A 16,669-nucleotide genomic window follows, 5' to 3' on the forward strand; every position below is an offset into this window, starting at 1 on the left:
CGGAGAGGGAGCATCACTGCATCCAGCTCCTGAAGCCCCTCGCTGGCTTTTCCAGCTGGGGATGCTCTTTAAAAAGCAAAACCTGGGAGGGGAGTGCCCCCACGGGGTGCTGCCTCTCCCTGGCCGTGAGGATTCGGGGGTTTCCTCTTCCCCGTGTTTCCTCCCAGCCCCACATTTCTGTCTGGCTGCACTCCGGGATGGCACAACTGGATGTCCGTGGGCTGCGTGACGCACCCAGCGCCCGGGGAAAAACACCGCCTCTCCCTGCTATTGATTTGCTTTGCTTATCGGTCGCTTCTCTCCAGCTCTTTAACAAACCCTTTATACCCATCCCAGTTGGCTCTGGAGAGGACGGGGCGGCCGGAACCGTTCGGTGGCACCGCAGCGGTGGCGGTTGGGCTCTGTCCCCACGCCACCAGGATCAACTGCTGGTGCACAATATGCTCTGGTTTTCCTCTCCAGCTGTTGCCACTGATGGTTATAGGAAGCGAAAGGGAGTTGAGAGTTTGGGTATCTGTAAATCAGGAAGGCGATGGGCAGAAAGGAGGGGGAAGGGGAGGGCTCGGTATATCCGAGGCTGTTTTTTGTTTAAATCCAGCAAGACTCGAAGTCGTGGCACAAGGATTGAAAGTGACCTTGGGTATAAATTTTATCGCCCGTGTAGCAGTGGCCAAAGAGCCATTTTGAGGGAGCTGGATGCAGACAAGCAAGCTGAACATGGTGGGTTCAGAGCAAGGGAAGGAGCAACGTGGTATATTTGGGAGAAAACAAGCTTTTTTAGGGGAATAATGGAGATTTTAAGGCACTCGGCACAGTCTCCGTGCGTCTGTATCCCCGGCAACTTCTGCAAAGGTTGCTCTTGTTTCTGCCGCCATCCATCTTACCATGCGGCGTTACCGCGAGCAATGATCCCTTTTTATGTTTGGTGGTTAGATATATCGCCCCTGCTTCCCTTTCTGCCCCCGATCCCTTCTCAGCAGAATTCCCTGTGGCTTGAATACGCTTTTAATACATTTGGTTTAATTGCTTTTAATTTAAAAAAGATACAAATAATAATTGAAGTGGCCGGCGTGCTGGAGAGGAAGGGGTTTGAAGAGATTCGGCTGCTCGCGGGCAGTGCGTTGCGGTGTGCGAATGAAATAGCCCCCGCGACACCGCCGTGCGGGGTGCGTAATTCTGGTGGTTTGTGTCCTGATCTGCTGGGTGGGGGGACATCCCGTATGCCGTGTCATAGAATCAGAGTCATTTTGGTTAGATGAGAGCCTTAAGATCATTGAGTCCAACCATAACCTAAATCTAACACTAAACCGTGTCACACACAAGCCCAGCGGGTAATAAAGATCTGGGCGGGCGAGGAAAGGGGGTGCAGGCAGCTTCCCGGGGTGCCGGTGCAATCCCGGGACATCTGCCCCCCCGGCGTGTGCAGCGTGCCCGGGTTTCCCTGTGCATTCTCCGCGCTGCAGCGGGACTTTCTCCCTAATGAGATTAGCGACACAAAGCAGCGATTCTTCTGCTGCTTTTAATGGATGTTGGGGGTTTGTGTGGGATCGGAAATTCCTACTTTCATCAGATGAGCCCTCTGTGTGACTATGTTGTGGATGCATTTTCTCTTCCTCAGCTTCAGGGCTGGGTATTCATATTGGCACAAGCATTTTAAGCTTTTTCCCACCTGCTCACCTCTGCCTTCCCTCCTTCCCAGCCCCAGCTGTGGTGAATTCTATTTTCATTCCTGTTTCAAATCTCACCGTCAACCCAAACCGCTTCCATCTTGTGGAGGACCCGAGAGCTCGGTGGCCGTCCCTGGCCAGGCCAGACACACTGGGAGGAAGAAGAAATGCAAAAGTCACTCTCAGGTCATTCTTACAGGTGCTTCTTGGTCTCCTCAGCTGAGATGTACAGATTCGTATGTGCGTGTACACATACATATAGAGGGCATCCATCTAGTGCTTCACCCGGCGGAGCGCTGGCTGTCCCTGCCTTATGACATCGGGGCCAGGTTGGAAATTTGTCAGGAGCTCAAGGGCTGTGCTTCAATTTGAATACGGATTTGCATAATTCGTCGGGAATTAAACCGCACTGCCGTAATGTTTGCCTCTGTGTTTATCTCTGTTACCGGTGGCGGGGAGGTGTGTGGTGGTGGGTGTTTGCCAGCCGCAGAGACCCCTTCGCTTCGCGGTTTGGTGCTTTTTTGGTGCAGAAAAGATGGTGTGGGCTGTTGTTCAGGAGGAGGAAGGAAAAAGGGCTGAATGTGGGGTCAAGGGAGAGAAGCTGAGCTTTTTAGCCTGGTTTCCTAAGCAAAAGAGGCTTATAGGATTGTGGTCTGTCTGTGCATCTCGTTCTTCCACCCCCAGATGTCTGCAGCCCGTTGCTGAGTTTCTCCCGCGGTGGTTTTGGGCCCTGCAGATGCTGTTGAGGTCAGTGCTGGGGACCGGGAGGGGGATGCATTGGCACACAGAGCAGGTCAGGCGGGCACCTCTGGTGTCACCACATGCTCGTCCTGTCCTGGTCGAGCGGGGGCCGTGAAGCTGGAGCCGATGGGACTCGGCTGGGTCATCAGTGATGCCCTCACTCCAGCCCTCTGTGTTTCTTGGAGCCCTTGCGCTGCCCAGACCCCCGTGTTGTGCGTTGGTTGCTGCTTGCTGAGCATCCCCACGTTGGTGTTGTGGCGTTCAGCTCCGATCAGGGTGCTGTACCTCTCTGTGCCTCAGTTTCCCCTTACGGTGCCACCTCTGCAAGGTGTCCCGAGAGGCACTGAGCGACAGCAGCTGCTTTGCGAACAAGGAGGTTTAAAATAAGCAGTGACGGAGCCTGCGTGTCCCAGGGCTTTGAGTCATCCCGGCCCGTGCCAGCTGCGCCTGCAAGGGGCCTGGGAAGCAAAACAAACCAATGTCCAGCTGCTGCCTCCCTGCCAGATGTTAGTGGTGGGGTGGTGGGATGGATTTTGGTGGTGGCCCTCCCAGCAAAGCAGATTGAGCTGCTGTGGGGAGATGCCGCCTCTCTGGTGGCCCTGATGAAACCTGTGGCTTGGGGCAGTCCCCAGCTTGGGGTCTTGGCAGTCGGGCCACCTGACTTCTGGAGGAAGGGGTGAGATGAGCAGATGCGGTCTAGCAGGATGTGGGGTGTTGGGGCTCCTTCCAGCACCGCTGGGCTTGGTCCCTTTGGGTGCCCTTCGGTGTCCCATGGCAGCAGGTTCCATCCCAGTGCTCTGCAGAGCATCCCTGTGGCTGCAGAGCCATGGCATGGTCCCCACCGCAGAGGTGACGTGGTGGGGACCGTCCTGGCTGTGACTCCTCTCTGTGCTGGACAGAGCGGGACAAATCAAGGGGTGATGCCATGGTGGCCCATGCAGCCACGGCCGGCCGTTGGAAGCCGAGGAGATGCAGGTGACATGGTGACATTTACCTTTGGGTGGGTGCCCCAGCTGCATCCGCGGGGCTGGCTGCTGCCCATCACGCAGCGGTGTTTAATTTCTCAATGGGCCGGCAGGGAGATAATGCTGCACAGTCCCATTTAACCTGCTGGTGACCTGGTCTTAAGTCATTGTGGCTGAAAATAGAGCGTGTTCCTCCAGGGCACGGCTGATGGCGCTGGGAAAGCTGGGCTCTCCCTTTGAAGGCTGATTTAATTGCTGCTGGCAGGCACTTGGTGCAGGCGATGTGGAGACCCGCACCATCCCGCAATAACCTTCCCTCGCCCAGCACCTGTAGCTCTCCTGGCTCGGGCAGCGAAGGGTAACAAACTCTTTCCTAACGAAGGTATGGGGCATGTGTGGGTGTTGCTAGGTTAGTTGCAGGGGTAGGGCTTGGGGAGTGGGGGCTTGTGTGTTTGCATCATGTCTTCTGCACTGAGTTTGGGTGATTTAATTTTGTTTTTTAATGGGGTGGGTTAAATTTCTGTGCTCAGGAAGGAAGGGAATCACCTGCAAGGCAAGTGTGCACCCAGTGCTGGGAACAGAATCGGCTCTCAGGCCCCTATGCCAGCCACCAGTGGCAGGAGGGTCTTCACAATTACGGAAGACGGTCCAGAGCAAAGACATTTTATTAATGCTGTCTTAGAAAATCAGGAGATGAAGGCAAGACTATGATCTAGCAGCCAGGTTCTATGTTCCTGGGGATTCTGTTAATCAGTTGGAGAGTTAAAATGATTTTTTAATTTCCCTGCAACATCTTAGGAAATGTGGAGTTGAAGAGCCCACCGAGTTGCTCCTTGCTGTTTGAGGAAAGCTGTGCAGCCACTTAGTGAGAGCCTGGAGGTTTTGGTGGACCCCCCCGTTGGGGTGTCAGGTTTAATTACGCCAGTGGAAAGGAGAGACGTCTGCCCTGGTGGGGATTTCAGACTGGGGACACAGAGGAGAAGCTTCAGCTGTAGCAGCCGACAGTGACCCAGGAGCAGTGACACTGGTTTGGGTGTTTGTGTGTCAGGATTAACGTGGGACCAGGTTGGTGCTTCCCAGACCGTGCGTTTCAGGCTGTGCACCGTGTCATGGGTCCAGGTGGGGTGATTTCCATCCTGGCCGCTCCAGCAGGAGGAAAAACCACTTTGCCAGACGGATTCATGTCCCCACCCAGGTGGCTTCTTGCTGCCCCCCATGAAGACACTGCCAGGAAGGTGGGTGACCTCACAGGGGATCTTCAGGGCACCTCATCGGTGTCCTCCTCCTGCGGCCCCAAGCCCTGAAGGGCTGATGTACCTTGGATTGCGTTCACTTTGTTGCATGGTGCAAACTGAACCTGCAGGACACCACGGACAGAACCCGGGCACGGGCACCGATCCCTTGAGCGCTTGCAGCCGCTTCTTCCTGTTTTCTCCACCTCCGCCATCTCCAGGACGCTGCGGCTGTTCCAGCTCCCGGGTGAGGAGGAGGTGAGCGGTAGGGCTCAGCCTGATGATATTTATTTCCACAAAGACAGGGAACCCCCCCCTGCCTTGCCCTGTGCACACACCCTGCCCTGCGGCGTGCCCGGCAGCACGGTGATTCATCACGGCAATAAAATCACGGCACGGGATAATGGCTGCGGGAGGGCTCCTCGGAAAGCCGGCGGGAGAGCGCGGTGTTCCTGTGCTGACGCAGCTGCAAGCAATAGTAAATATTGAGCAAGAGGCACTTAAAAATAAAGCGGCTTGGACACAGAGTCCCACGTGGAATAAAATAAAATTAAAAGAAACAATAGAGAGCTGTGCTGAGCTGGGGGTGGAACTCGCCTTAGCTTTTAAGGTGGTGATTTTTGCAGCTGAAGGGAAGCGGTGCGGTGGCGTTCGAGCCGGCAGAGGCTGGGAGTGCAGACCCCCCGCTGGAGGATGCTGCTTCTGAGCTCGCTGTGGCCCTTAGAAGATTAAACAGGGAGTTAGATTGATCTGGCTGCTGCGGATCTGGGGGATGAGATTGAACGCTTTCAGGGGATGCTGAGAATCGAGGCTGTAAATTAAGGCTTTGAAGCATCTGCCAGCCCTGTGGCACGGGGTGTAAATATGTCAGGGTCGGGTTTTGGGGTGCAGGGCGGTGGGTTGCGATGACAGCAGTGGCTTGGGGCTACGGGGACAGGGACCGGCCACCATAGCAGCCCCAGCACATCTGATCCAGGGGCTTTGGTTTCATCTCCGCGTGTTCGGGGGCTCGAATCGCTGCCGTCTCGTGTGTGGCACAGAGTCAAGGCAGCTCCGGTGCCTCGGGTGTCACTAGAGCCGCCCTGGCAGACGGGACGAGGCGGCAAAGATTTATGCTGTCAGCACTCCTGGCTCTCAGCTGTTTGCAGCCATAAATGTGAGGATGAGAAGTAGCTGTGGCTGTGCCTCGTCGTGCTGCGTGTCCCCGGGTCATGGGGCAGAGATGGAGATGTGTCTGCTGGAAGTGGGGGCCCTAAAAGAGTCTCCCCTGGGAAGCTGCTGCTGAGTCTCCCCTGGGAAGCTGCTGCTTCTGCAGGGAGGGCCAAGGGATGCCGCGATGATGGTGAGCGGGGCAGGCGGTGCTGGGACGGCGGTGGGAGGCCTGGCAGCCAGTGGGTACTCGCTGTGCTTGGACTTCTCCCCGTTCTCCTCCCTCTCTGCCGGGGAAAGGGGACTCATGAGGTTGTAAGCGTTTATCCAGCCGTTTGCGGCGTGGACTGGTGTCCCAGTTGGCTGCCTGCGAGGTGCTCGTGAGCCGGACTGGGGAAGAGGTGACTGTGCTCCCAGCCAAGGGCGGCTGCAGCTCCCGCTCCGCGCCAAACCCCGGCTGCAGCGGGGCTGCGAATCTGCCGTGGGTGCCTGGAGTTGAAAACATCCCGTGGCAATAAACCCAAAGCCTCGCTGCTGTGTTTCCCAGCCCTTCAGGGCCTGGACCGGAGGGAGCACAGGGCTTTTTGGCTCGGGGCCGTCTGTGGCCACAGCCTCTCACACAGCCCCGCGTGGTTCCAGCCTGCTTCCTGGCACTGTGTCCGTCCATCACGGCTTGGGGAGGATGGGAGGAGATGCTGGCGGTTGGAAATATTTCACAAGTGGCAGAAACCCGTAACGGGCAGACAGGACCGATGGGGGAGAGTTACTTCACCGCTCCCAGGGCGCTGGAGGCTGCCGGCCTTCTGCTGACGGGGCTGTGGTGTCTTGGGCAAGGACGGCTCTGCCTGGGGCTCAGCTTTGGGATGGAGGTGCTTTCCTGGTGCTGGCACACACGTGTGGCATCAGGCGTGTAGCCTGGATTGTCAGCTGAAGCCGTGTCCATGGGGGAGATGCGTTCAGCTCCAGCGTGTCCCGGTCCTGCCCAGCTCTTTTACTACCCAGGCTTGGCCAACTTACCATAGAATCACAGAAGAGTTTGGGTTGAAAGGACCTTCCCAGCTCCCCCAGTGCCACCCCTGTCATGAGCAGGGACATCTTCACCAGCTCAGGTTGCTCAGAGCCCCGTCCAGCCTGGCCTGGGATGTCTCCGGGGATGGTTCATCCACCACCTCTCTGGGCAACTTGTTCCAGTGTTTTACCACCCTCGTTGTAAAAAATTCCTTCTGCAGCTGGAGCTGAATTTCAGTTTGGGGACCAGTGGGTCAGAGATGGAGAGAACCTGCAGGTTAAAAACTCGGGGTGACCAGCAGCTGCTGTGCTGTGAACATGTCCGTCTGCCTGCCTCGGTCACCTGAGCCTGGGGATGTTCTTTTTTTGGTGGCTCCCTCCTGCCATGGAGCTTCGGGCAAACCCCAAGTGGGCTGAGCACATGGGGCCCATTTCCCTCCCGCTTCCCCCAGTGTGACCTCTGTCCTCCAGACGTTTGGTGTGCGGTTTGTGTGGTTGCCGGTATCTCATCTCCCCATCAGTCACATCCCCTTTCGATGGTGAGTCACCCGGCCATACCTCTTCCCCCTGTGCCATTTTGGAGAGCTGAGCGAAGATGAAGAAAACGTTTTGAACTGGGTTGACACATCTGCACCCGCCAAGTTCCTCTCGTAACTGCTCTTAGTGATTTATGTCTCAATCGTGCGAAGCAGGGATGTTTTATCAGCTCAATGTGGAGCTGGGAAGGAGGGGTCAGTGTGTGTCCCAGCTCTGTGCCCATCCACTGGAGCATCGCAGGGGGAGCCGAACAGGGACTGTGTTTTGGTTGCTGTCTGTCACCTTCCTGCAGGGTTAAGGTGGCTCAAGGGACAATCTCTGTGCTTCTTAAACCCTTTTACCCTCTGAGCCAGTCTGCTTTGGATCGTGTGTGCCCACTCTGGGCACCCGCAAGGGATTCATGTTAGTGGTGCCTTTCCAGGGGCTGTGCTGATGGGCACACACGTTTGGCATGGCAGGAAAGGGGGCACAGCCGGTTTTGGGCTGGCAGTGCTGCCTGGCACCTGCCTGCCTGTGCCGGGTGCCATTCTGCCCTGGGGCGAGCAGGAGGAGCGTGGCTGAGCCTGCCCAGACCTGTCGGCGTGTCCCTGGGCGTAAAGGATCTTGCGCTGGTTCAGCAAACACTCTGGCCCCGAGCAGATGGAGATGGTTGTGGTTTCCCCCTTTCCCCTCCCTTTTCCCTGGCAGAAGCCCATGGTTGGGGTGAGCTGTGCGTTACTCACTGCGGTAGAGTTTCTCCCTTTGGCATCGCTTTCTGGCACAGAGATCCAAGGAGGGAGCGACTTGCTCGCGGCTGCCTCCTGCAAATGCAGCTACTTTAGCGCACGGAGGAGCAGCTTCGCCTCCAGGTCCTGCCTGGGGAAGCAGGACAGCAGGCTTCAGGCTGAGTGCGAGTCTTACACCAACCCGTCAGCGTTGCTGCTGGAGGGCTGTACAGAGGAAGGGATGCTCTGGCAGCGCTTCGAGGTTGGATTTGCATTGGGTTTGTCCCCAGGAAGGCTGTGGCTCGAATCCTGCTCCCCACCTCAGCTCTGGCTCTTGGCAGGGAATGGGCTGGGTAAATAAACCCCGGGCGGCTTCTCCCTCTGGGCATTTAGGAAAGGAAAACAATGTCGCTGGTAAACCAGAGGCTGGGCTTTGAGTGTCTCTCTGCTTTTGCTGCTGGTCAGCTGGGTGATGCCGGCAAATCTTTGCACCTGCTCGTACCTCATTTTCCCAACCTGCAGAGCTTTGGGATGTGCTTTGAGCCCCCGTGCTGGGATTACACCTCTCCCAGGAGCAGCGGTGATGCCGGGGCTCATGGGAGACACTGGGAAGAGCCACCTGGTGCAAGGTGGCTTTGGGGCTTGGCTGGTGGCATCAGCTCAGTTCTGCTGCTGCTTCCCAGCTGGGGTGGTGACACTGCCCTGCAGGGTCCCCAGCGTGCCCACCTGAACCCGTCCGCAGCTTGGACTGCACATGAAGCTGCTTGTTACTGCTTTGCTCCCTGCTTCAGCACAGCAGCTAGAAAACCTCTGTGATAGCTGGAAGGGATTTCATTTGCCCTTTGGCCACTGTCACCCAACAGTTCCTTGTCCCCTCGTTCTTTCAGCCAAGCTTCCCACTCCTCCTGCAGCTGAGGCCAGGTCTTGGCAGTGGGACAGGATAATACTGATTGTGGAGGAAGCCTCAGTGCACTTGGGGCTGGGGCTGACTCTGTCTTATCCCCAGGTGGGATAGGATGCCACAGACTGGGACCTGCCCCAGTAGGACCAGAGATGTAACTGGTACCAAAATGCCTCTTTGGGTACCAGCAGCAGGTCCCTGCGCTGGTTTACAGGGCTGGATTGTGTCCCCTTCCTGGAGCTCTGCAGGTGGGGATGTGCCATGGGCACCTGCGCACGGCAGTGTCTGCAGCGCAGGATGAATCTCGCCGCGATCTCTGTGTCGCTGCTCTCGCAGCCGGGATCGAGGTCAGGTCTGGCTGGGAAAAGGGGCCGGGACCACCGGGGTTGGTGTGGCACAGGGCGCTCCCTGGGGTTTGCCGTGCTGCAGCCATGTGCTCTGCCAGATGGGACCGGTGTTTCCTCGGAAATGTGTCACTGCTGCTCCAGGCGCTGGCTCCTCGCCAGCCCAGCCGTGTGCCGGCGCGGCGGAGGTGGCACCGCCAAGGAAAACACGCTGTGGAGCGGAGCTGCTCACAGCCGACCTGGCCTCCGTGGCCCTGGGTGCCACCCGGTGCTCTCCAGCCCTGGAGTAAGAAAATGTGTTGGGAAATGCCTCAACATCAAGGTTTTGGGGTTACCAAGGAGAGATGTGAATGTGTGTGCAGACTCGGTGCTTTCACAGCACCCTGCACAAGATTAAGTGGCAAGTTTTAGCTGCTGGGACTAGGCTTGTTGTTGAAGTTCATGGGCAGAGGAACCCCCGCCCAGGTCCTGCCGCTGGGAGGTTGGTGGGTGCGGGTGATGCTGCTGGGAGCCGCCGGGCGGTGGATCTGGGCCAGGAGCTGTGTGGAGCACCGCATTGGTGAGGAACATGTGCCGGGATGCAAACATGTATGCGAAAGAGATCCCGGCTGTCTAAATAATGTGAAATATTGACTAGCTCTCACAGATGGTGCTCCACGTGCAGCTTCGGGGACTGAACTTCTCTTCCTCCTCTTGGGTTTTGGTGCGATGTTGTTTTGATCCAGTTGGATGCTGGACTCTTGACAAACTTGTTGCCTGGTTGCTTTCAGTGGGATTGTTGAATTCTGGGGAAGTTGATTCTTAAGGGGAAGGGAGGGGAGTTGCAGAGGGCTTGACTGGCTCCTTCAGACTCTCCGGAGGGCTTTTAATAGTTTTTTAGATGATGGCACCAACTGGGAAGCTGGTTCTTGCAGAGCGTTGGGGTTTGCAGCGTTGCTCGGGTGCCGTTTGGTGGCAGTGTTGCAGCGGAATTGCTGCCTGTAGCTAAGAGCTTGTGTTATTACCACTGTTATGGTGATTGTATCCTCTGATGAAATGCTGCTGGTGATTATTTGCATGAGGACGTTGCTGGGGGTCCCACTCTTGGAGGAGGCCCCATTGTCCTGGACATAATTCAGCCCGCTAGTAGCAGGGCCCTGGGGACACGCTGCTTTCGTATCAGCTCATGGATGGGCGGCAGGTTTTCTGCTGTTTTGCCTTCCTCTGGGATAAAATGCTGGTTTGGGGTTCATGAAACTGTGCTTTATATGAGCTGCTTTGTGTGAGGATGCTCCCATGCTTTCCCCAAAGCCCAAACCCAGTGCTGGGCAGTTGCAGCGGGGATGGGTTGTGCTGGCAAAACTGCGTTGGGAACAGGGTCTTATCACTGCTTGGTAAGTGCCCTCACCCACAGGTCACCGTACTTGTGATAAAGCAGCTTATCGCGCGGGAGGCTGAGCTGTTTTGCCTGCAGATTTAAGGCTTTGCTCAGAAGGCAGCACGCTGCGTTTGCCACCCACTGGCTGCAGAGTTAGAGCCCCACAGTGGCGCAGGGGGGTGACCCAGGGGTCAGTGCCCGAAACGGGGTCCCCAGGCCGTGCTGCCCACCTCGGGCTGTCCGTGCCCACCGTGCGTTGTCGCACGCGTCCTCGCAGCCGCTGATGCTGGCGCGCGAGGGACCGACAGCCACAACAGTCTGTGTTCCTGCGGGGCTCGTTCCAAGGCGATGTGCCGCTTGGGCTGAAACGTGTTTCTCTCTTCTGTTTCCCGTTTGCTGCAGGCTTCTCCCATCTGCCTAACGGGCTCTACCCGTCGTACATTCCCCTGAGCCACCTCGAGCCCCCCAGCGCCGGCAGTCCTCTCCTGGCCCAGCTGGGTCAGCACAGCCTCTTCGAGTCGCAGAAAGGTGAGTCTGGGTCCCCTCTGTCACCCCTGGGTGCTGGCCCTGTCCTTTGGGCTTGCTCGGCTGCTGGATGCTGGGATGTTGAGGTGAAGAGCAGGAACCCCCTGGGGTTATCATCCTGAGATATTTCCTGGCCTTAGCAGGAGGGTTTTGGATGTGGTTGCGCTGTAGGGAACCCAGCCAGGTCCCTCCTTGAAGCCCTCACGGGCTGCCACATTGCAAGGCTCTGTGCATCGGTGACGGGGCTGTCCCCATCCCACCTGGGCCATGGGGAGGTACCTGCCTGGTCTTCTCTTCCCTGGTCCTTCCTGGCCATGTCTCGACATCGTTGAAACCTGTTCCCTCCTGGTTTGCCACGTCTCTTCTGTCTCTGTGTAGGACTGAAGGGTTTGGAGGCCCGCGGTAATTCTGTTTGCTTTTGCTCTGCAGATGGATTCTACCTGGCCGGCCACGCGGGCCAGTCCGCTTTGCACCCGCAGCCTCCCCTCTCAAGGACTGCGGGCAACCACACGTCGAGCACTTTGCTGCGGGAGAAGGACCTTGGGCAGCTGCACAAGAGCTCGAAAGAAAGCCTGAAAGACCCTGGTGGGAAGGAGAGGGCATGTCGGAGTGATCTCTCCCTGCCCTTCACCAAGAAGGAGGCCAAGCCGAAGGAGGAGCCGCGGCCCCGCAGCGTCGTGGACCTCACACAGGACACCAAACCTGACAGCGAACGGAAAGTGAGCGTGGTGGAGAAGGCGGTGAAGGTTGGTGAGCGTCTCTCCCCATTCCTGGCCGAGCACTTGCCAAATCGGGGTGCGGGCAATGGGGAACCCAAGTCCAAGAACCCACTGCAGAGCTCTTCACTCAGCAACTGTAACGGTGGCGGGGACCCCATGCTGAAGGTCCTGGGTGCCGAGCAGGACCGCTGTGCCAAGGATCCCGCTCGGCACGACGAGAACATGAGGCCTTCTGCGCACGCCCACGCCGAGCGGCTGAAGCGGGGGGAGCCCCTCCTGCCCTCCGTGGGCACTTTGCACGTCTCCTGCAGCTGCCCGTCCCCGCACCCCTCGCAGCCGGGGAAGATGACGCCGGCCACAACATTCCCTCCGCAGCCCGTCCATTCCAGCATGTACACCATCTTCCCGCCGGCCAAGGAGCTGGGGAGGGAGCACAAAGTCATCGCCCCCACCTTTGTGCCTTCGGTTGAAGCCTATGACGAGAGGAGCGGGCCCATCCAAATCGCCTCGCAGGCCCGTGACAACAAGGCGAAGGACAAGGACCTCGGCAAGGTGGGGGTGCTGCAGTCGCCCACGGAGCGATGCCTCGCGGATGCGTCCCGCACACTCTTGTCCCAGGACTTTTCTTGCCACAGCGATGCCAAAAGGATGGAGGCTCTGAGGGAGAAGGGCTCGGTGATCAGGGCGAACTCCATGGCGCTGAAGAGACAGGTCACATCAGAACCCTTCCTCAACCGGCCGGGGCTGGGCTCCCCGGAGAGCAGGGAGTTCCTGGCCTCCAAGGACTTGCTGAAGCCGAGTCCGGAGGCAGAGCATCGCTCCTGCGAGCGGGACCGCTTCCAGCGATCCAGCTCCAAAGAAGCGGTGAAGGTCTATGGCACTTTGGACTCCTCTAGGCAACACCTGGACCACGGTCAGCTAAAACCGCCTGAGCAGAAGTGGAAGCCCTTTGAGATGGGCAACTTTGCCACCACACAGATGGCAGTGCTGGCCGCGCAGCACAACCACGTCACGCGGGCAGAGGAGGAAGCCAAGAAGGTCTACCTGGACCCCAGCGGCTTGCCACGCTCCTCAGTGGTGGGTTCACGGGGCGCTGCTGACGTCCTCCACCCCGCATCCCACGGTGAAGGCTCGGCCATGCAGAGCCTCATCAAGTACAGTGGCAGCTTTGCCAAGGAGACCTCATCCCGGCAGAACTGCGGCAAGAAGAGCCCCTTTGGTGGCTTGGGCAACATGAAGTTGGACTCTTCGCAGCTGGGTGCCTCCAAAGTACAGCAGCTGCTGTCGCAGCAGCCGGCGAAGCAGCTGAAGAGGGACCCTGAGAGACCCGAGAGTGCCAAATCCTTTGGGCGCGAGAGCATCGGCTCCCAGGGTGAGGTGGAGGTGAGGCACTTGCCCGTCGGCATTGCCGTGGCCGTGGCCCGGCAGAAAGACAACAGCAGCAGCAGCAAACTGGGGCCCAGCTTGGCCGACCGGGATCGCTCACTGTCCCTCAGCAGCATCAAAGGTGGGTTCCTCAGACCTATCCTGGGCCTTCCCAGTGGGATCTGTTCCCTGGGGAGAGCAGCTGCCTGGTGCAGGCGGTGTGGCAGGACCTGCGTTGGGCATCCTTGGCTCTCTGTGCTTCCTGTGCCCAGCCAAGGGCATGCTGTAGAGCATAGTGGAGAGCAGGACTCCTCTTTTCCCCGTCCCGTCCCATCCCATCCTGTCCCATCCCATCCCATCCCCTCCCCTCACCTCTCTCCACCTCTGAGCACAACCCTTCTCCATCTGTTCGATCCCCGTTAGCAAAGGGAGTGACAGAGAAACCCCTTAATCCATCTTTGTGCTGGTGTTCTAGTCTTATGGTTTTGCTTTAAGCCATGGTGCTGGCAGGAGGGGGACGGCTCAGACGTGTGTTTTGGTGCTCTGGCCTGGCTTGGTTAGCACCATGACACTGAGGGGCTGCCCAGTGTGGCAAGTGCTCTGCTCTGGCGTGCCAAGGAGCGACGCCACAGCGAGTGGCTGGTGAGCAATGGTTTGATTTCCATTTTTAACCTTCACTTTCCACATTTTTCTGCCTTCTCCTGCACCTCGGTGGCAAGAGGCGCTTTCTCCAGGCCGGCAGCCCATCTCCCCGTTCCCATCGCCTCCCGTTGCCCTCCCCACGGCCAGGCAGGAGCCGACCGAGGAACCTCGTGGGCAGCACAGGGAGCTGTTTGTTCATCCATTCAGTCGTCCCAGACCCTCCCAGCTTGCGTTAAATGTAATATACTGAGCTGAACTAAAAGGCTGCAAACAAGGGTTGAATTCTGGCAGGCCTCCGGGGTCGTTGCTAAGCGATGCAGTTGGCTTTCAGACAGAAAACAAGACGGCTTTTCTCCTCCTGTCCCCCCCCAAATGCTGCCCCCCTCCCTTTGTGTGCCAGGAGATATTCGTCTAATAACATTAGCTTGCTTGCGCTGAGTGGACAGTGCTTGAATGTTTAGACCTTTTAAGAAGGAGAAAGCAGGCTTTAGTTGGCTAATCTGTAGTATTTGGCAAGTAAAATGCAAGTATTTAGTGCCTGGCATTGGTTGCCGAGGAAACGAGCCTAAGCCTTTTCCTCCGTGCATAACTGATTGAATTTTTCTATGCGGTCCGTGCGTCATGTTCATATATATAGACAAAATGATCATTCACTGTCCGGACAATCATTGGTCTGTACAGAAAAGGGACCGTCCTGCCGGCGGGGTGGGGGCCAGGCGGGAATTAGACGACTCAGAAGGTGCGTGTGTTTGGACAGGGGATGAGAGAAAGACGATAAATGTGTCTATAAATAATGGAGCGCAAGTAATGTAGATGGGAGAGGGAGGAGTGGAGGTAAAATAACAAAATAATATGTTTCTAATAAAAGGCTGGTGGGGAGGGGGGGGTCAACTCGGTTTGTACTGAGGAGGGGAGGGAGGCTGCGAGTTAACCAAGGGCTTGCTCCGTATTGCTGCCACTGAAGAGGCAGTTGGGCAAGGATTGGGGGAAATAAATAGGAACAGGGGCTCCAAGAGGGGAAAACCTGGGCTAGGGGGTGAAAGGGGATTTGTGTGCAAGTGGAGATGCTGGTGGAAAGGCAGGGAGGGATGCTGGGGCTCTGGATGGATTCGTGAGCCTTGGAGGCTGCACAGAGCATCGTTTATCAAGTCGAGGAGGGGCTGGTTAGGGACAGCCACCCCATGAAGTGTCCTGGCAGCCTGTGAGGGAAATGTGGTGACCCTGGGAAGTCCCTTGGGAGGGAGAGGTGTGTGCCAGGTTTTAAAGCATCTTTGCTTTCTGCCTGAAGCCCATGGAAGGACCCCTGGGGAGAGGAGCCGGGAGAGATGGTGTCTCGTTCCTGGATTCCTTCTGACAGTAAAGGCTGAGGGAATTGGAGACTTGACAGCGAAAAAAAACCATGGGCTGTCCAGGTTTGTGGAAATACACAATGGAGCCCTCCTTGAAAAGACTGCCTGTCAGCAGAATAGACTTGATGTTCTGAGATGCTTTCCCCTGTGCCGAACCTTATCCAGACAGGAGAGCGAGGACCCTGGAAAGGGCTGTTGGGAGCTGGGGTGCAGCCGTGCGAGGCCGTGCTGAGCCCTGCGGGGTGCAGAGCATTGTGCTGACAGGGTGCACCGAGAGCTGGGGGGCAGCAAACACCTTCCTCCTGGCCCCGTTAGACTGGCCGGCTGCAAGCAGGGCTGGGATTCAAGAACAGATCATGCTGCCAAAGCATAACGTGCAAAGGGGCAAGAGGGAGTTGTGGAAAAAAGGCATATGCGAGAAGGGAGCTAGGGGGAAAAAAGGTAGGGAAAAGCAAGGCTAAAATCAGGCAGCTGGAGTGAAGACTGTGGATAAAATAAGGGAAGTGCAGCTGCAATACCTGGGCCTGGCAGGGCCAGCGAGGTGCTGCTGTTTGCTCCTGTGAAGGTGCTTCCCAGCCTCTCACAGACGTGTCTGCTACCGTGCCAAGCTGCAATTGCAAGAGCTGTTCTGATTCTGGAAGAAGCGTTTCTTGAGCCAAACATCCAGCCCCCCTGTTTGGACTCTTGCCCTCATCTGCCATATGTGCCCCTGCCTCGCCAGATCCTTTCTTGCTGCGTGGCTTGGGGAGGGGATGCGGATTCCCGCTCACAGGTTGAGTTACAAAGCGGAGCACGCTGGTTTTGTGGGAATCTGTAGTGTTGGTTATGCCTGTTGCAGAAGGACAGGGCTGCAGAGCATACCCAGTGCTCCCAGACTGGTTTATGAGAGCAGAAGGTGCTGTAGAAGGTGCAGAGATAAAATCCCCCTCCTGCAAGATGTGTTAAGCAGGACTGTGTGGTTTGATGCAGGGATTTAGTTGGGCCTTGTCTCCTTCCGAGATGGGAAATCTGCCACTGTCCTTCAGCAAAAATGGTCCTGTTGGTCTTGCTGCTCCCAGGCTGGTGACTGCCCTGTCCTGGGAGACTGGCCTGACCTGGCGAGTGGGTCCATTGATGGCTCGGAGACCTCAAACCACATGTACCTGGGTGCTACCAGGAGCTGCCTTAGTGAGAATAACTTGTCCTGTCCTTTAGGACTTGAACCTGATGCAGTCTTGGGGACGGTGGCATTTGGATGTGCTGCCTCCCAGGGTATTGCCTCTCCATGCCCAGAGGAGACAGGACAGCTTTCCCCAGACTGTTTCTCATGTTTGATGGTGCTGGGTTGTCTCTTAGGGCATGGACGCTCAGAGGATGACTGTGGGGACGAGAGGAGCCGCCACCGGGACAGCCACCTCCTGGCCGGGCGCTTGGAGCGGGATCAGGAGAAGCTGCTCAGGTGAGGATCAAAGGGGGATGGGGTCT

The 16,669-nt window shown here is 57.3% G+C and overlaps 1 protein-coding gene across 4 annotated transcripts in view; it reads left to right on the top strand.

Annotated features, from left to right (window-relative positions):
• TNRC18 (trinucleotide repeat containing 18) overlaps window positions 1-16,669 on the top strand; it is a 55,514-nt gene that overhangs the window by 5,734 nt on the left and 33,111 nt on the right. For all 4 annotated transcript variants that reach the window (XM_065850435.2, XM_065850437.2, XM_065850436.2 and 1 more), the window contains exons 2-4: window positions 11,008-11,133; window positions 11,560-13,356; window positions 16,541-16,643. In XM_065850435.2, coding sequence (XP_065706507.2) covers window positions 11,008-11,133; window positions 11,560-13,356; window positions 16,541-16,643 — 2,026 coding nt within the window. The remainder of the gene's footprint in view (window positions 1-11,007; window positions 11,134-11,559; window positions 13,357-16,540; window positions 16,644-16,669) is intronic.

This window comes from Patagioenas fasciata, chromosome 15 (genome assembly GCF_037038585.1).
Source record: "Patagioenas fasciata isolate bPatFas1 chromosome 15, bPatFas1.hap1, whole genome shotgun sequence".
NCBI lineage: Eukaryota > Metazoa > Chordata > Aves > Columbiformes > Columbidae > Patagioenas > Patagioenas fasciata.